The following is a 20,688-nucleotide window of genomic DNA, read 5'->3' as shown; positions in this document are numbered from 1 at the left end:
TCACCTTCTCAGAGGACTAGATAAAGATGAGGATAAATATTTTGCTTTCTCTAATAGAAAAGTAAACATTAAGAGAGCGGCCAAGAACAACATGGAGAAGCCAAGCGTTTTCTCTCAAGAGAGGAGTGGAGGCATGCGCAAAGCTTTGTGAGGAAGAATCCAAGTGCTTTTCAACAACAAGCGACGACAAGTGATTCATGACTATGGAAGTGAGGAGCATCACACTTTGGCTCGGGAGGAAAATTCTCCTTTATTGCTCGCTTTCTAAGTATCTATTTTTTTTGTTTTTCTTTATTTAATTTAATTTGGTTTTAAGATGTATTATTTCTTTTAAACTATATTGTTTCTTTTAATTATTTTTTGTAGAGGGAGGTTGTTGGCGTGGCCCAACAAAAGGAGAGTATGATTATGGATATAGAGCCCCCCGTTCACAATTCTGGGCTTGGATGCGTATGTGAGGTCTACGTTTGAATGAGTCAGTTTTGGAGACTCAAGCTGACGAAGTAAGTAACACATAAGCCCGTCTCTTATTTATATATAATTGTCTTTTATTTTTTTATACTTACCTTAATCTTGTTTACATATATGTAAGATGAAGGGAAAGAGGAAGAGGAAGATCTAGACTATGAACGTGAAGTGGGTGAAGCAAGTGAAGACGAAGACAAGCCGGAGAAATGTGATGAGGATTTTGATTAACCTCCTCTTCCTTAATTTTTTTGTATATGGCCAAAGGCCTTACCAATCAAGCAATATAATATATATTTTGTTCACTTGCATGTATATTTAAAAAAAGGGCTAGGGAAGACTAGGGAGTCCTGTGATGACTCCCCATTCTATCCCAGCTGTTTTTCTTTCCACGCCAATGATCATTGCTCACAGCAGTGAAATATTACTGTAGAGCAGTAAAATTTCACTGCTATTTTTGCTTCTGAGTAACGATCCCGTTGCAGCAAAAATAGCAGCGTGTTTAGCAGAGAAATAGGCCCACCATCTCCATACCCTTGTAGTTATAAAAGCGTTTCTATTTTCTCTTCTAGAACCTCATTCTATGTGTGAGTTAAAGATGCCTTGCCTTACGTAAGACATGAAATTAATGGTACATGTAGCATGTTGATCCAATGAAGGATAAATAAGAATCCAAGAGTTATGCTTTTCATGCTTGAGTTTTCAACAATACTTATAGTTTCTTAAAGTTTGTAGAAATTTCTTTTAAAGAAATACTATTGCTTTGTAAGAAATGATCAAGATTAAGAAAAATTTGATTAACTAATGCTAAGTCTTCTCAAGATTTTATTTATGTCCTTAATCTTTGTAAACTTTATAAATTTCAACAAGGTTTCTCTAAACTCTCTACACAACAAACTCTATCTAAATTTGCAAAACGATAAATCGCACATAAATGTGCTTAAAACTACATTAGAGCTGCAATCTACACATAAATTTTCTCAAATCTAAAACATAACTATAATCTACACACTTTCTTGATAAACTTTGCACCAAGATTTACACAGCAACCACCAATCTCCCAAATTGCCAAGAATCTAAAGAAACTAGGCAAGTGCTTAAGGAAACTAGGGTTTATGAAAAGATTTGATGAGAGAAATCACTAATTAAGAAAATTGTAGACTAAACTCAGAGGATAGGATTTTTGAAAATAGTGATTAGCATATATTCAAAAATGAATAATGCTAATCTCATGCTAATCAAGAACTTAACTCAAAATGATTAAGTCTTAATCACTACCAAGATCAAAACCAAAAGCTATCAAGATCAAAGCAAAGCTCTAATATCAATGCAAGAAAGGGGATTTCGGATGGGTAGAACTTAATGGTGGTTGGTGTCCTCACACCTAGACTCATTGCTTGGAGTCCCATATGTTACTCCTCCTCGATGTCGAGAGTAGCCAAAGGTTCATGAAGAAATCTATGAAAGCTTGTGTAAGAAGCTAATAGTAGCTCCAAGAAACTTAAGTTAAAATGTATAATATATCAAAAGGTACAAAAAGAACATACACCATGTGTCATTTATAGTCCCAAGTCCACATGTAGCCTAATCCCATACGTATAAAGATGCCCTAAGTCCCATGTGCCTAGGCCCACGTCCCATGTGTATGTGCATACTAAAATGCCTTCAGTACTCTCTCTCTCTCTCTCTCTCTCTCTCTCTATCTCTCTCTCTCTCTCTCTCTCTCTCTCTATCTCTCTCTCTCTCTCTCTCTCTCTCTCCCCTATAAAAAACTATATATATCTCTCTCTCTCTATCTATCTCTCTCTCTCTCTCTCTCTCTCTCTCTCTCTCTCTCTATCTCTCTATCTCTCTCTCTCTCTCTCTCTCTCTCTCTCTCTCTCCCCTATAAAAAACTATATATATATGTGTATACTAAATATATAGATATTTAGTTTTTATATTGGCAATACACACATAAATATAAGTTTTTGTGTGTGTGTGTGTGTGTGTTTTGACAATACACATACACACACACATAAGTGTGTGTGTGTGTTTGTTATATATATATTTTTATATAATGTATAAATATATGCAACATTAGATAAAAATTGCATCCATTATACAAAACAACATACCTAAGATACTTAAAAGCATATTAAAAACCATATCTTTAGGATAAAAATTATAAATAAAAAGCAACTAATATTATTAATTGTCTTGAGCACCTTGTAGCTTGCATGCTCAAACTTGCAATAAGCACCAAGAAAAGAAAAATGATAAACTCTTATTTCATTCCTACCTTTTGAAGATAATTTGTAGCAAAAACCAAAATCAATGAGAGAGAGTGTGTGTATATACACGTATAATCTTTTTTTCTTTTTCTTTCTCATTAGAGCATGTGATAATTTGTAGCAAAAACCAAAATCTAATGGGAGAGAAAGTGTGTATATACACCTATAATCTTTTTTTCTTTTTCTTTCTCATTAGAGCATGTGAGAAACATGTCAGCAACATATAAAATGATGACCAAAAAGTAATATTTCTTCCTCTACATAGAGGGTACTCTCAGTTGGACTATTACAAAAACCATTTGTAAGCAAGTATACATTTATCTTCTCATACCATGCACTGGTAGCCTACTTAATGTCCTATAAAGATTTTTTTAACCTACATACTTTAGACTCTTGTCTCCTTCTCAATAAAACCATGAGGCTGAGATATATAAACCTCCTCATGTAAATCACCATTCAAGAAGGAAATCTTGATACAATCCAACCATGATGCACTGGCAATGTATTAATACACATGATTGTGGTCTTATGAGACGTGGGTGTAAAGGCCTCATCTTATTCTATGCCCTTCTCCTAAGCATAACCCTTTGCAACAACAGTAAGCCTTGCCTTATAGCGGTCAATGATACCATCAACTTTATGCTTTAGCTCATAAACCCACTTCGTATACTAATGGCCTTTTTACCATAAGGGCAAACCTGCTAAATATCAATTGTCATTTTTGAGGATTGAGCCGTATTCCTCATTGATGGCTTACATCAAGGTTTTACATGCTAACGAACATGTCGTTAAAAATCATGCAACCAACATGTAGTTAAAAATCATGCAACCATTATGTCGTTAAAATCCTACAAGAGCACACCTAGTTGACTATAGTGAAATGCTTAATGCAAGGCAATTTCAAAATGAGTAGAACATGGTGTGGCATTTTGAATGTATAGTGTGGGCATGTGATGCTTCAAATTTAGCATTGCTAAGCTTACCACATCAAATATGAAAGTGCACAGGTAGTTTACTAGTAGTGAGAAACTACGAGTCTTATCAAGGCATTACCAAAAAGCTCTAGAAGATTGTGTGGCATTTTGAATGTATGTTGGCACAGTTTTGAATGTATTTTGGGATGGTTTTGTGAGGATATTAAACTTATGAATTCTTTTGATCGTTGCGATTTTTGTGTGGGTATGGGTGGTTGCAAGATGAGGTTATCTAGTTTCATGGCGTGGGCGCCCTTGGCTTTAGCTGAAAAACAGGCATTTTTTCAAGAAGAATAGCCAATCTCTCATAGTTAGCCAAGGAGTTTCACTTCAAGGTCTTCTAATGAAACATCATATGCAAAGTTGGGCACCTAAAACTATAATCTGATCGAATATCCAATAATTGCAAATCCCCTTTTCTTTGGGAACCAAGTTTGTATACAGGCCCTGTCCTAGGTTTAGACAGGTATAGTGAATGTGAGTAAATTGCCTATAACTTTTACATTATTAATCATACGATGTTCCCACTTTGCATTTCACAAATACAAATAACATAGAGCTTAACTTGATTTATCGAGTAATTTTTGATGTGTTCTACTATTTTCTATATTATTTAAAAGATATTAGAATTGTTAAAAAACATACTATTTTATCCTCCCACCACATCTACCATTTAAAATGCTCAAATTGTATGGATCTAGTGATGATTAGATTGGGAAAGATTAGTATAATGTGGGTATAAGATAAAATTACAAATCTAACGGTTTGATTTTTGTAGATTTACTTTGGAAAATTTATTATGACTGTCAGAGGCCCATTAAATCAATAGTAATTTAATTCTAGAAAATTAAATATTGAATCTTTCAATCTAAAAACTCATGGGATCAATACTCTTGTTGCCATGAATTTATCAAAAAAAATTTGGCTTGATTTGAGTATGGGAAGGTCCATTTTCAATCCTCCCAAGTGAAAATTCCCATATTGTGTCCACTCTCCCCTTTTCAAGTCTAAAACAAATCCTAGTTAGGTTTGGAAATCTAGGCTTGGTAAACTTCACAGCTTAGGTTTCATTCCATGTGTGAGGCTTGGGTAGGCCCAAACCTTATACATGCATGCCACTTTATGTCCACGTGAGCATCGAGAGGATCCACATAAGCAGCTTGCCACCTCAGCTTGCCACCTCCACCTTCCATGTCAACATGGTCAACCTAGTTGACTCCCCACCTCATCATCCTAGTCATCATTAATGCCACATCATCTTGCCACCTTTGCATGCCACCTCGCACATGGTGACATGGCATGCCACATCATGGAATTGCCACATCAACCATAATAGTGCCACATGTCAAGAGAATGCCACGTGTCATGCACGCTTGTGACACGTGGCATCTCCTTCCCACCTCCCCTCTTTTTTCAAAGACATATTTTTGGAAAAGTTAATTTAGTAATTTAGAGAAATAGAATATAGAAATTTAAATAATAAAATATATGTAACTTATTAAATAAAAGAATTTAAAATCACTAATTTAAAAGGATTATATTTTGGGATTAGATCAATAAAAATATTATTAAAGATCATATTATTAATTTTAAAAAAATAAATATTTTATTTTTATATTTCTTGAAAATTTTTTATGTAGAATAAACCTTTGAATAAAATATGAAAAAAATACTTTATTTAAAAAAAGCAGTTATATAATTATAAAATAAAAGATTTCTTTAAAGATATATTTATATATATTTATATATCTGGTAATGATAAATATTTAGACTTGTTAATAAATATTATAAATAATATTAATTTTTAAGTGGATAATAGTTTATCTTTAAATATCTTTATGTTTATCTTAGTTATCCAATCAATCTTAGATAGGAAATCCAGTGAGATTTGAAGTGGATAACCTATTTTTCCTATATAATCACACATCTCTAGTACTATCCCACACTTATCTGTAGTACTATCCCATCATTGAGCCCTTATAATATTTTCTCTCTTAGCTTCCTTGAGAATGGGTTCTCAAAGCCGTAGGAGTCGGAAACGTGATAGGACTAGACTCCCCCCCATCCACCAAGTTCAAGAGGAGGAGAGGAGAAGGGTAGCTCGTGAGAGAAAGAGAGAGTGGAGAGCACGTCAACGAGCAACACCTTCCGTTGGCGATGATCCAAGCCTTGCTCCTCCTCTTCCACTTCCTCTCCCTTCGCCCTCTTCCCCCCCACTACCCCTTAGTTTAGATAATCCACATGAACCAGCCCTTCTTGAGTCCTCTCTTCTACAAGAACCCACCCCCCCCTCCTTTGGGCGCCCTTCGTGTGGATAGGAAAGAACTATCAAAGTCAGGGGCACATCGTCGTGCCCATGCAATCTTCCAATCCTATTTCAAAGACCTCACGTCTTCATCACAGGCATGTGTGCTTGATGCTTTGATTGATCTGCCCAACATGGCCAACTGCAGGGCGCTTTCCGACATTGGAGGTCGAAGAGAGAGGAGAGCTGGCATGGCGGTGCTACAAAGTGTTCGTCATTCCTATATAGTTAACAAGAAGAGGAACTCTGCGGACGCTTTGGCTGCTCGACGGGCTATTGTGGCAGCCATAAGTAGCTCCCAAATGAAGGGTAAGGTTAGTGCCACATCTCGCATCCTTTCCATAGCACCACACGCACTTAGAGTTGGGTCTATTAGGCGACAAAGTTTAGATGCCAATGAGGTTGGTGCTATGTGGGCGAGTAGTGGTCGTGTAGCTAGGCATGATCGCCTACTAGATGAAACCACTAGAACCTTGATAGAAAGTTTTTGGGAGGAGAATTGTCGTGCATCGCCAGTTTTCAAGAAAGCTTTGCGTAAGAGAGTGACAAGAGGAGTGTTCATTGAGCACGGTGCTTGCTTTCTTGAAATGTCCCAAACTGAGTTGTATTCTCAGTTTGTAGCTTCGTATCCAGAGCTTAAAATTGGGCAAAGGTCATTTGAGGGGTGTAAGCCTTGGTTTGTGAGGTACTCACGTCAGCGTGACACATGTTGTTGTCGCTACCATGTTGAGTTCAATCTTTTTTATGATGTGTTCCGTTCTCTTAGTGGGCATAGAGAGTTGCCTCGTAGTCCACGTGATTTCATCCACTCTCTTTTGTGTGCACGCACGGAGGATGCCCAGTTCCATAGGATGCCTTGTGTGGAGAGCAATTGCACATCATGTGGTTCACTTGCACATCTACAGATGGTAGATCTTGATGCAAGTGACCAAGAGATAGTGGCATGGCAACGTTATGAGTATGTGACACACCAGCTCCAGAGTGGTGGACAGTCCAGGAAGTTGCAGCTCGTGGACAAACATACACCACGTTGTCACTTCACAGCCACATTTAGGGAGCAGATCTACCCCTACATACGGCACAGTCATTGTGCCAAGTGGCAGGATCGTCAGTTCCGAGCATGCCTAGCAGAGTTTCCTATTGGTGTGGTCGTCTCTGTGATTGATTTTGCAGAGAACTACACTTTCACACCTTTTCAGGAGATACAATCTGAGTATTACTTCTCAGAGCAGGTAATGGTTATATTTTGTACTATTTGTTTTATGTTTGAGCTTCATTACTTAATTGATTTTTTGTGTCCTAAACGTATGTATTGCTTCCCTCACCAGGTTGCTATTTTGGTCCACATTAGCTATCGACATGCAGAGGCTCATGTAGATGGGATAGCGAGTACCCCCGAGACCCGTGTCATTATTCGAGAGTATCATTTCTATATCAGTGATGATCGTTCACATGATGCACATTTTGTGCAACACTGCTTTCGTCTCCATGACGATTTTTTAGGAGATTGTGGGATCAGACATGTCCAGCGATGGGTTTGGTCGGATGGTTGTGGCGCACAGTTCAAGTCATCACGTCAATTCTATTGGCTCTACAGGTTGTACTTATGGCTTTCTTACATTTTCAATTAAACTAAATTCACTAGAACATCTTAAAGAAAACAATAACTAAGACTATCTTTTATGGATTTATAGGTGGCATGTGCAGTCTAGTATCCCAGTGATTTGGTCATTCTTTGAGACTGGTCACGGGAAGGGTGAGCATGATGGTGCAGGCGCGTGTGTGAAACGTGCCTTGAGGCGTCATCAGCTGCGACAGGATGCTCAGCGGTTCAGAGATGCGGGCCACGTAGTCGAGTGGTGCTCCCAACATTTGTGTGGGAGTGCAGCATCATCGTACCCCAGACGTGATGCTCGGATTGTCAGGAGATTTTTTTGGCATGTGGATGGTGGCACGATTGACCGCAGAGCCTCCCATGATTGTGACACAGTACCTGGCACCTTGGGCTTACATTCCATCAGGAGCACGTGCATGGCGGCCCCCACGATTTACACACGACGGTTTGCATGCTTCTGTGGAGCATGTATGGATGGCGATTGGTCACATTGTGCCTCGAGAGGATGGGCAGATGCATGGATACAGACATTCCTCTCCCCCGAGCATCCTTCACATCCAGTGGTGTCTGTTGAGCACACAGGTCCTGCGTTCATGGTCAGTTATGATGACCTGACAGATTTGCTACAGGAGGGTGATGTATTTGCTGTTATTGCCAGTGAGGGAAACAGCGAGGGAGTAGACTACTATCTGATGAGTTGCACTGGGCCAAAGTGCATGCTTGACCAGGATACAGTGGATGATCATGGGTTTTCTTATGACGCCCATAGCATGATTGTGGCAGGCCGGTTCTACCAGCAGATTCGACTTCATCGGGGGAGTCTTGAGTTCCAGCAGTGGAAGTGGGAGTTAGAGGCATTTCAGTTCTCTCATCTAGTGGTTGCTACCAGGCTCACTCTTGTTCGAGTACAGAGCCGAAAACACAGTTCTCACCCTCGTTTTCGGCTTCGAGTGGATGACCATGAGAGCATTCTAGAGCAGTTGAGAGCTAGAGAGGGTGCTGCTGACTAGATCTCTATCTTGATAGTGACTAAACTCAGACTAGCTGGGTTAGCTCACTTACATTGTACTTAGATTTTTGGGCAGTGACTAACCTCAGACTAGCTGGGGTAGCTCATTTTCATTCTGATGTACTTATTTGATGTTTATATCATTATGAGTTTTCTCATTATTGAGTATCATTACATTTTAGTTGATGTTCTTGATTTTATTATATTTTTTAACACTTTGGCTATCATATTGTTTGTTGAAAATCTCCATGCCATCGTACCCAAACATGCTCCGATGGGGACCAAACTTTGCAAGCATGTGGGGGTGGGCCCCCCCCACATGCTTGCAAAGTTTGGTCCCCATCAGAGCATGTTTGGATTGGCAATCGGCGCCCAGTGCGGTTTTTTCAAGTCTCTTGGTGCTTAAGAGGCCATGGAAAATCCGGGCCTTCCCCATACCATCGTACCCAAACATGCTCCGATGGGGACCAAACTTTGCAAGCGTGTGGGGGTGGCCCCCCCCCACATGCTTGCAAAGTTTGGTCCCCATCGGAGCATGTTTGGGTTGGCAATCGGCGCCCAGTGCGGTTTTTTCAAGTCTCTTGGTGCTTAAGAGGCCATGGAAAATCCGGGCCTTCCCCATACCATCGTACCCAAACATGCTCTGATGGGGACCAAACTTTGCAAGCGTGTGGGGGTGGGCCCCCCCCACATGCTTGCAAAGTTTGGTCCCCATCGGAGCATGTTTGGGTTGGCAATGGGCGCCCAGTGCGGGTTTTTCTAGTCTCTTGGTGCTTAAGAGGCCATGGAAAATCCGGGCCTTCCCCATACCATCATACCCAAACATGCTCCGATGGGGACCAAACTTTGCAAGGATGTGGGGGGGGCCCACCCCCACATGCTTGCAAAGTTTGGTCACAATCAGAGCATGTTTGGGTTGGCAATCGGCGCCCAGTGCGGGTTTTTCAAGTCTCTTGGTGCTTAAGAGGCCATGGAAAATCCGGGCCTTCCCCATACCATCGTACCCAAACATGCTCCGATGGGGACCAAACTTTGCAAGCGTGTGGGGGTGCACCCCCCCCACATGCTTGCAAAGTTTGGTCCCCATCGGCATGTTTGGGTTGGCAATCGGCGCCCAGTGCGGTTTTTTCAAGTCTCTTGGTGCTTAAGAGGCCATGGAAAATCCGGGCCTTCCCCATACCATCATACCCAAACATGCTCCGATGGGGACCAAACTTTGCAAGCGTGTGGGGGTGGGCCCCCCCCACATGCTTGCAAAGTTTGGTCCCCATCGGAGCATGTTTGGGTTGGCAATGGGCGCCCAGTGCGGGTTTTTCTAGTCTCTTGGTGCTTAAGAGGCCATGGAAAATCCGGGCCTTCCCCATACCATCGTACCCAAACATGCTCCGATGGGGACCAAACTTTGCAAGGATGTGGGGGGGGCCCACCCCCACATGCTTGCAAAGTTTGGTCACAATCAGAGCATGTTTGGGTTGGCAATCGGCGCCCAGGGCGGGTTTTTCAAGTCTCTTGGTGCTTAAGAGGCCATGGAAAATCCGGGCCTTCCCCATACCATCGTACCCAAACATGCTCCGATGGGGACCAAACTTTGCAAGCGTGTGGGGGTGCACCCCCCCCACATGCTTGCAAAGTTTGGTCCCCATCGGAGCATGTTTGGGTTGGCAATCGGCGCCCAGTGCGGGTTTTTCAAGTCTCTTGGTGCTTAAGAGGCCATGGAAAATCCGGGCCTTCCCTATACCATCGTACCCAAACATGCTCCGATGGGGACCAAACTTTGCAAGCGTGTGGGGGTGAGCCCCCCCACATGCTTGCAAAGTTTGGTCCCCATCGGAGCATGTTTGGGTACGATGGTATGGGGAAGGCCCGGATTTTCCATGGCCTCTTAAGCACCAAGAGACTAGAAAAAACCGCACTGGGCGCCCATTGCCAACCCAAACATGCTCCGATGGGGACCAAACTTTGCAAGCATGTGGGGGGGGCCCACCCCCACACGCTTGCAAAATTTGGTCCCCATCGGAGCATGTTTGGGTACGATGGTATGGGGAAGGCCCGGATTTTCCATGGCCTCTTAAGCACCAAGAGACTTGAAAAAACCGCACTGGGCGCCGATTGCCAACCCAAACATGCTCTGATTGAGACCAAACTTTGTAAGCATTTGGGGGGGGCCCACCCCCACACGCTTGCAAAGTTTGGTCCCCATCGGAGCATGTTTGGGTACGATGGTATGGGGAAGGCCCGGATTTTCCATGGCCTCTTAAGCACCAAGAGACTTGAAAAAACCGCACTGGGCGCCCATTGCCAACCCAAACATGCTCCGATGGGGACCAAACTTTGCAAGCATGTGGGGGGGGCCCACCCCCACATGCTTGCAAAGTTTGGTCCCCATCGGAGCATGTTTGGGTACGATGGCATGGAGATTTTCAACAAACAATATGATAGCAAAAGTGTTAAGAAATATAATAAAATCAAGAACATCAACTAAAATGTAATGATACTCAATAATGAGAAAACTCATAATGATATAAACATCAAATAAGTACATCAGAATGAAAATGAGCTACCCCAGCTGGCATGAGGTTAGTCACTGCCCAAAAATCTAAGTACAATGTAAGTGAGCTAACCCAGCTAGTCTGAGTTTAGTCACTATCAACAGCAACCCAATCAAAATCGTCATCTCTAACTGCCGGTCGACGTGCGCGTCGAGGCTGCTGTGCACGTCAAGGAGGCTGTGCCGGCTGCGGGGGTCGTCGAATGTCTGCGGGGAGGTCTGCCTCAAAGGAAGGATCGTGAGCTGGTGCCGGTATACTCGGGAGCTCACGAGTCCCAAAAGCTGCTATGGCCCTCTCTCTCTCTCTGCGTCGTGCGAATGCAAGACGCCTCTGTCTGTACACCCAAAATCTATAATCTGCAATGGTGTGTGTCTGCCACTCTGCTCGTGTAAGCTCCTCTGCTGTAAGGACACGCTGCTCATGAGAAGCAGCACTGCTGCTAGCACCATCACCCGCTGTGCCACTAGGGCCAGCACCACCCACGCGCTCAAATGCTGTCACCTGGCTCTCATGTAGCACTCTCTGGTAAGCGTCGAACTCATGTGAGCTCCACTCTATCTCAGGAGGCACCTCAGGCTCCTGGGCTCTATCGTCGAAGGCATCGAGTCCCAAGTCCATAGCTGATGTAAAGTCGACAGGCCTCCCAGTCCTGGCATCTACTCGTACAAGGCATGGGTGAAGATCATCGATGCCCAATACCCTGTACGTCGCTAAGTCGACGCGTGCACGGCAGGATGGGCATGCTGAGAACCGGACGAGCTCCTGGGTGATGCAAGACAAGTGGAAAATATGTCCACATCCTAGGGCATATCCTCCTGTACTATCAATGTCCTCGATACATAAACAGCAGCACGCATCACGTAGGAAGGGAGGTGCATCCTGAGGGAGAGGTCGTCGAAAAACCTCTGTGATAGGCCGTGGATATAACGGTAGGTAAGGCACTGTCACATCCGATGATCTACGATACTCTCGAACATGCAGCATCAGCTGCTCTGCCCTGTGCTGGGCAATCTGCTCCATAATCTGATGATGCTGTGCCTCAGCTCTGGAGCTCTCTACCTCGGTCCGAGCCTACGCAAAAAAGTAAAGCATTAAAATATTTGATTAGTCTCTCATTAGGTATTACTTAAAGAAATTTGTAACTTAAACGTGCAAGAGAAACCTACCTGCTGGATGTCGGACTCTCTCAGATGCTGTGCCTCTGCAGTAGCTGCCTCTGCCATCTGTAATGCAGCTCGGAGGCGGTCTATCTCCGCTCTCGCCTCTACCAACTCTTGAGTGAGCCTCTGAGTGGCAGGTGTGGGAACCTGCGTGACACAATCAACCATGCTGCTCATGTAAAAATATAGAAAAGTACATATAAACATGAAGATAAATGACCAAAAAAACTTAAGACGTAATATATATGTAAATACCTCCACATCTGTCGTCGGTATAGCTCGTGAGAATAGGCGCACCACGTGCTGGATGCTCTCCGTGGTACTCCGTACATCAATGCCGACCTGCGTGCCAAGAGCCTCTACTGTCGACAATGGCACAAATGAAGGATCTGTGGCAGGTGCTACACGAAGTGCTGGTGGAGGCCGCCTACCCTGGTCCTGGAGACGGCCTCGGCCAGCACCACCACCCGGACGATGGCTGGTGTAATCGACCTCCTCCCCTAAGACAAACTCCGCATATAACTGCTTTGCGAAGTATATGGGGATCTGGCGGTTGTTCGGCATCCTCCCATATGCGGCAACATATCGACTATAGATATGTGCCGCCATACGAGCATGCGAACACCGCGAAATAGTGAGGGGCTTCCCCGCCCCGGGCCTCATCCCACGACTATCGAGGAAAAGATCTAGGAAAGCCCCATCCCTAATAGGAGCAAGATCACAGACCTGACGATATGTCAGGCCATGTGACACCGGAGCAGCGCGATGGTGGGCTATCCACTCATCTACATAAACAATATCGTGAAGGCTACGAAGGGACGCAAGCATCGCCTCCAAGTCTGCCACGATATGTAATGTAGACGGAGTGTCTCTAGCACTCCTACGGATAGCCGCTAACTCACGGTCTATCTCCGCGATGAGGTCCGCAATAGATGAGCGGCCCTCCTCGTGGCCCTCCTCGTGGCCCTCCATGCTAAAACCTAAGCCCAATGTGAAGGGTCCAATGTGAAGGGTCTAATGTGAAAGGTCTAATGCTTAGTGCTAAGTAGAACTAATGAAGCTAAAAACAAAGCTAATGGGCTCACTAACACTAATCCAAATCAAGAGAGAGCAAGGGAGTGAAAACGACTTGTGAAAATGAGGCAAAAAAAAAGTTTTCCGGTTTTATAACCTCGATCGAGGTTCGGTAACATCATGCAATTTAGGGTTTGCAAGATTAACGCTCTGGATATTAGGGTTAGTGCAACATACGGCCAAGATACACACCTAATTCTAGGGTTGGGGAAGGATCGACGGCTGAGATTTGATATTAATATCTCGATCGAGGTAATTGGACGGCCACGATTTAGAGGCATTACCACGAAAAGGTATCTCGACGGTCAAGATTCATTATATACCTCGATCGAGATATTTAAACGGCCGAGATCGCATCTTCCAGCGTACGTGAATGGACGGTATAGATTGCGTTTCCTTATCTCGATCGAGATAATTGGACGGTGGATATTGCATCTACGTATCTCGATCGAGATATTCGGACAGTGCAGATTGAATCTCTATATCACGATCGAGATATTTGGACGGCTGAGATTTGAACTCAGTATCTCGATCGAGATATGGGGACGGTGGAGATTGTATCCGATTACCTCGAACAATGAATGGTCGCGATTGGATGTATATTTCTCGTTCGAGATACGTGGACGATGGAGATGTGCTAGTCAAATATGCCTACGGGGATACAGCGTGGCCCTGATGTGAATCCGAGTGGCATAGATATCTCGATCGAGATATTGTGGTGGCGGTGACATGTATTGGTGACATGGATGACGCCTGGAAAGCCGGACCTGCTAGCGTGGCATTAGTTGGCATCTCGATCGAGATATGTCGATTTAGGCTCGGGAGCCACGTGTCGTCTTTTGATTCGCGGCACTATCACGATCGAGGTACTCCGCCCGAGATGGATGGATGTCCCAATTTTGGAGAGAGTGAACGAAAGTGAGTACCCTCATCTTGCAACCACCCGTATATGATAGCTACCTTATGAGATTGCATGGAATTTTGGAAGGCATTGTAGCACCCATTTATGAGCTAAATAAATAAATTTGTTGAAATTTATTTTCTCAACTAGCTTGATTTTTTAATCCTATTCGCGTAGGCTTGCTCAGACGACCTGTTCCATAAATTTTGAGTACTAAGATGACCTTGTTTCGATGCGATTTGTAGCTTGCATCGATATGATTTTGGTCCTGTTTTGATGCGGTTTGCAAGTTGCATCAATGCAATCACATCCATGCAAGCTGCAAATCACATCAAAACAAGGTCATGTTGGTACTCATAGATTGTGGAACAGGTCGTCTGAGAATACCTTCGCGAACAGAATTATAAAATCAAGCCATTTGTGAAAATCGATCTCTGATCCTCCAACTTTCTCCAAAGCATCTGAAACTTGATGCAAAACATCAAGTTTTGTGGGTGAAGATGATGTTTTGTATCAACTTTACCACCACAAAACAACAAATTTTGTGGTGAAGATGATGTTTTGCATCAACTTTAATGCAAAACATCAAGTTTTGTGGAATAACTTTGGTAAAAACGTTGATGTTTTGCATCAAAGCTGATGCAAAACATCAACTTTCTACACAAAATTGCATCAACTTTTCCACAAAACTTGATGTTTTGCAATCAACTTCATGTAAAACATCAACTCTTAGTAAAACATCAACTTTTACCTGAAAAGTTGTTATTCCGCATAAAGTTGGCTGCAAAATTATCGTTACCATGTGTAGTAACCAACAAGATTCAAACCCAAGTCCCCACCTCATATTTTACATCAACAAAAAAATATTTCGGAGAGTATAATTGTTTTCTTAAAGCGAGCTTTTTCATGCTTTTTCTAAACTCGTTAACAACTAAAATTGCCATTTTTAACGCATTTTTCTCACATCAAGGACACATTTTTTCTTTAAAAATGAGTGTGTAACTTTTTTTAAAATTAGACATCTTTTAAATATAAGCTTATTCATAATATTTTGAAATTTATCTATGCATAACAAACTCTCCCAAAAAAACTATATATTTATTTATTTTTAAATTTTGATACTCAAGAGCTTCAAAATGGATTTTAATACTACTCTCATCAAGAGCTAAAATAGGGTTTTATAATTAAGATCTTAATTGTCTGAAGATAACACTTCTGTAATATATTCATATACACTAATACTTTTTTATAGTTGTACTATATTTATATAAACTAGTTGTTTTTTATAGTTCTAATATATTCATATAAATTGATAACACTTTAAATGTAATATATTCATATAAACTGATAGTTTTTTATAGTTGCACTTTATAGCTCATCCTCAATCATGCAAAATAGGTTCCTCTTCTACTAGCAACCATGGTATATAAATATATGGATGGTAAGTCAAAGGTGTGGTTTACCATGCCTTTTGGCAAGGTGTTATACACTTAAACAAAAATTGTGCAGTCTTCTAAGATTGTGTTTTGTGTACACATGTGATGCTCTCAAGGTTTTACATGCTAACGAACATGTCGTCAAAATTCATGTAACCATCATGAGACCCAATCAATGGATTATTCCACCTTCCCGACACAACAATCATGCAACCAACATGTCGTTAAAATCGTGCAAGAGCACACCTAGTTAACTAGAGAGAAACTCTTAACCCAAGGCAATTTAAAAATGAGTAGAACGTGGTGTGGCATTTTGAATGTATTGTGGGTTTCTGAGGATAAGAAGCCTACATTGCACTTTATAGTGGGGAATGTGATGCTTCAAATTTAGCCTTGCGATAACAAGCTTATCACATAAGCTCTAGAATAAAGGCATTGCCAAAAAGCTCTAGAAGTTTGTGTGGCATTTTGAATGTATTTGGCACGGTTTTATGAGGATAAAAAACTTACGAATTCTTTTGATCATTACTATATTTGTGTGGGCATATGATAGCTACCTTATGATTAAATGTAAAAGTCTGCGAGGTGCAGAGAAACTTTAGTCTTGCCAAGGTAGCGTGGCATTTTGGAAGGCTAAATGAATGAATTAGTTGTCATTCTTATCTCAAAAGAAGAAAGCAGGAAAAAAATTTGCACGAGGCTGTATGGAAATCATTCTATCGAATCAGTTCAGCTCTTGGCGGCGAAGGGGGCCTGGAGCTGGGCGACGGTGGGGATAGAGACCTTGAAGGCCTGCGAGAGGACGGCGGAGGGGATGCCGGAGCCGAAGAGGGTGGCGGGGAGGGAGACGGTGCCGGGGTTGGAGCTGCTGAAGGAGGCCAAGGCGAAGGCCTTGCTGTAAGAGCTGGGGTTCAGCTGGAAGTGCACGAGCCCTTTGGGAAAAACGAAGAGGTCGCCCTTGTGGAGCGTCTGATTGAAGAAGTGACCAGCGCTGTCGACCAGGCCTACCATGACGCTGCCGTCGACCACGTAGAAGAGCTCGGTGGCGCGCGGGTGGGCGTGGGGAGTGTTTTGGGAGCCCGGCTGGAACTCCAGGAGAGCGGCGGAGATGCCCAGGCCGCTCAGCGCCGGAAAGGCGTCCTCGAAGGCCTTGATGGGCTTGAAGGCGCCCGCCGCCGCGTTGGGCCCCCCACGGAAGCCCGTGAAGGTGAAGAAATTGCCATCCAGCATGCTGGCGTTCATGCCCGCAGGCACTGAGAAGTCCGTGGTCAGCTCCGGGTCGCTGGCGCCCGCCATCTGGGGCACCGCCAACGCTAACGCTGCTGCGCACATGAGCAAGGCATGGGAGAACATGGCCATCCTAACGACGGACGTTGATGATGCTGGTGCTGGAGGATTGAATGTAATTGGACGCAGTACGACGCTGATAAGTTTGAAGATGATGAGTGGCCAGATATATATATATATATATGCTTTGGCAGCAGAGAAAGAGCGGAAGTTCCAAAGACTCCAGCAGCCGGCACCTGTTCCACGATCGCCACTTGGAAGGCTCGCGACACAGTTGAGCATTATGGAGTAGGGAGTGGCCTTTCCCGGCCGTCATTGCCGCCGGGAGAAGAGACAAAGTGGAGATCGCGTGTATGACGGCCGACCTAGAGATCGTGCATTCTTGTGACACGTCAGTATTCTGCAGAAGAGATCGCTTGCCACATCAGCATTCTGCACTGCCTACCGAGTTGGCAGATTCTATCTTGGACCATTCTGCAAAATAAACCTGGAGGGCGCCTCCCTCGACGGTACGAGCCAGTGTTCGAAAAAAACCCGGGTATAATGTAATTTGCACCTGAAGATTTTTAAAATTACCTTCAAATTTGAAACTTAAGGGTATAAAAACCTGCAGATTTTGAGGGGTTGTAGAACAAAAACCTTCAAAATTTGAAAATTTTGTTTATAAATAATTTCACAATTTTTAGATGAAGGTTTTTTACTTTCTGGGAAAATAGTTTTTTTCGAACACTGGTACGAGCTGGCCGGTAAAGCCAATGCGACCACGCGCGCGCACATACACGGAATGGGGTGCACAAAGTTGGGCATGAGCCTCCCCCTCCAATCACAATCACATGCTAAAGTAAGACGGTTGGGGTCCCACAGGGATTCCAAAATAGTTGGCTCACTTGGCATCATGTGAATGTGACAGTCGGTGCTTTTTCTATATGTTAAAACCACTCACATCATGCATGGGTAGTTGGCTTCACACTACCTTCAATGTGTTTCAATGTGTCCAGACTCCACACACCGCCACTAACTCCTCGCCCACACAACAAAACAAGATGATCTCACTAATTGGCAAAAGATGAGGTAGGTTTAATATCTAAACTCATCAGAGAGACCATCAGTAAAAGGTGCATATCGGCTTGACACTTCCTAAGCTTGTTGGAATGACACTTCACGAAGTTAGAAGCACGTCGTAATTAGTTTGACTAAGATTTATAATTGATTGGTTTTGAGAGGAATGAGCATGTGTAACGGATCACCTTTGACCTAAACTAAGTCGTGCCAGAGGAGAGGAGCGTAGTGCACCTACTATCACTAGTGCTTAGGAAATTATCTTTGTGATGCTTACATGGACCCTATAATTTAGATTTTGACATGTTAATGGGAGATAATGTTGAAATTAGAGCAATGTGATGAGCTATGGTGGATCAAATGCTAGAATCGACATTATTAACAAAGTGATTAGCAAATAATTAAGACGTGATTAGTGAGAATTAAGACGTAATTAGTGAGTAATTAAGATGTGATTAGTGAGTAATTAACAAACAGCTTAATGTAGGCATGGATAATCAAAAACCAGCAAATTCTCATCAGGCCAATGCCTCAATTTATAGAGTTTACATCCAAGCATCTAATCCCACTGATTTCTCCTTGATTCACTCCACCTCTTTTGCTTGATTCTCTCCACCTCTCCCAGAATATCTCCACACTTCCTAAATCTTCTCATGCTACCCTTTATTCTCTCTCCCAGTAGATTCTTCTCACTTTTTCACAGGTTCTCTCACATTTACACATTCTCTTTTACAGCCTCTTGCTAAGGGCTTGTTCCCGCACACACCCTATTCACTTGTATATTTCAACACCTCCCCTCAAGTGAATACTCCTAGCTTGATAGTTCGCGACCAGTGCCTAGCACACCTCCCCTCAAGTTAACTTAGTACACCTGGACCTTATACCAAGTTTCTCTCTCTTACTTGATAGCCCGCGACCAGTGCCTCAAGTCCCTAAACTCATAGTCCTTGACACACTCTCTCTCTATGTGTCCAAGGCTACTACAAGTGCCCGCGACCTTGACTAAAGTGCTCACACATACATCTACCACGTGGCCTACATCATCGGTGGCTCAGAGGTGGCTTTACTTTGTTGGGGCAGGTTACATTGGGTTGTGGGGTCTCTCTCTCTCTCTCTCTCTCTCTCTCTCTCTCAGAAAAGATGATCCGACTCCTCTTCCTTAGGAGCCTCCATGAAGTTTGCCGATGTCGTTCCTTCTCCACCACTGGGTTTGCTGTAGCAGTCTCTTGCCATGTGTCCTGGCTTTCCATAGTTGTGACACGTGAAGGTCCTTCCTCCTACTATGCCTCTTCCTCGTCCTCGTCCTCGAGAGAATCCTCCTCGGGTGAAGAATGCTTTTTCTTCTCCTGCTGTTGAGTCGAGCCATTTCTTCTCTTTGCCTCTGCTCTCTTGCTCTAGTAGAGCTCCTTCTATCTCGTGTAGCTTCAATTCAAGTACATTCTTTAGTGTTGCTACAATGTTTTCATATTCACCTTTATCCAAAACTCTTAAAAAGCAATGCTAGTGCTTCATCATCTTCTACCTTTTTGCCAAGTGCTCACACATACATCTACCACGTGGCCTACATCATCGGTGGCTCAGAGGTGGTTTTACTTTGTTGGGGCAGGTTACATTGGATTGTGGGGTCTCTCTCTGTCTCTCTCTCTCTCTCTCTCTCTCTCTCTCTCTCTCTCTCTCTCTCTGAGAAAAGATGATCCGACTCCTCTTCCTTAGGATCCTCCATGAAGTTTGCCGATGTCGTTCCTTCTCCACTGGGTTTGCTGTAGCAGTCTTTTGCCATGTGTCCTGGCTTTCCACAGTTGTGGCAAGTGAAGGTCCTTCCTCCTACTCTGCCTCTTCCTCGTCCTCGTCCTCAAGAGAATCCTCCTCTCGGGTGAAGAATGCTTTTTCTTCTCTTGCTGTTGAGTCGAGCCATTTTCTCTTTGCCTCTGCTCTCTTGCTCTAGTAGAGCTCCTTCTATCTCGTGTAGCTTCAATTCAGGTACATTCTTTAGTGTTGCTACAATGTTTTCATATTCACCTTTGTCCACACTCTTCACAGAAGCACTGGTAGTGCCTCATCATCTTCTACCTTTTTTGCCACTAGTTGCCAGTTATTGCTTTATGCTTTTATATCTGTTCAAGTGCGTGATTAAAGGTTCACTTTCCTTCATATCCAATTTGTAGAATTGCATTAACAGATTTATCTTTGAATTTTTAGCTTGTGTTTATTGAGTTCATCGTATGCATCTTTTGCCCATTGTATCCCTGTGATGTGATGAATGATTTCGTCATTTAAACTGAGTGCAAAAAGTCCCAATGCTTTTTCATTCCTGCTCTTCCACTCATTTTTCCCTCTTGAGCACCTCTAGGCATTCATCTCTTCCATCAACTAGCCCCCACAGATTTTTCCTCATGAGCAAATACATGGTTTTTGTCTGCCATGTGTAAAACTGCTCCCCATTAAATTTGGCTATTTCTTGTGCTGTACTCATGATGATGATGTGAAGGGGGTCTTACCTCTTGATCCAATTTCAAGATTCAAGGGCAGTTTCTACCCTTTTACAACTTAATCTGGTGTTTAAGAGATGATTACAACAAAT

General features: G+C 43.1%; 2 protein-coding genes across 2 annotated transcripts; both read right to left on the bottom strand.

Annotated features, from left to right (window-relative positions):
* Positions 1-1,732: 1,732 nt before the first annotated feature.
* Positions 1,733-15,127, bottom strand: LOC147616053 (uncharacterized). Its single transcript, XM_086777924.1, has 4 exons — positions 15,077-15,127; positions 12,357-12,497; positions 12,012-12,261; positions 1,733-1,761 (listed from the first exon to the last, which is right to left on the bottom strand). Exons 1-4 carry the CDS (start codon positions 15,125-15,127, stop codon positions 1,733-1,735), a joined length of 471 nt encoding a protein of 156 aa, XP_086634050.1.
* A 972-nt stretch (positions 15,128-16,099) lies between these two features.
* On the bottom strand, positions 16,100-17,260 carry LOC147616052 (putative germin-like protein 9-2). Its single transcript, XM_086778064.1, has one exon. The coding sequence runs from the start codon at positions 17,118-17,120 to the stop codon at positions 16,491-16,493; it is 630 nt and encodes a 209-aa protein (XP_086634190.1). The 5' UTR covers positions 17,121-17,260; the 3' UTR covers positions 16,100-16,490.
* Between the last annotated feature and the right edge of the window lie 3,428 nt (positions 17,261-20,688).

The sequence above is a fragment of the Cibotium barometz genome, chromosome 39 (assembly GCF_041138505.1).
Source record: "Cibotium barometz isolate CiBa-2024 chromosome 39, ASM4113850v1, whole genome shotgun sequence".
NCBI lineage: Eukaryota > Viridiplantae > Streptophyta > Polypodiopsida > Cyatheales > Cibotiaceae > Cibotium > Cibotium barometz.
Note: the sequence above shows the minus strand (reverse complement) of the source record. Positions and strands in the feature narration are given on the sequence as shown.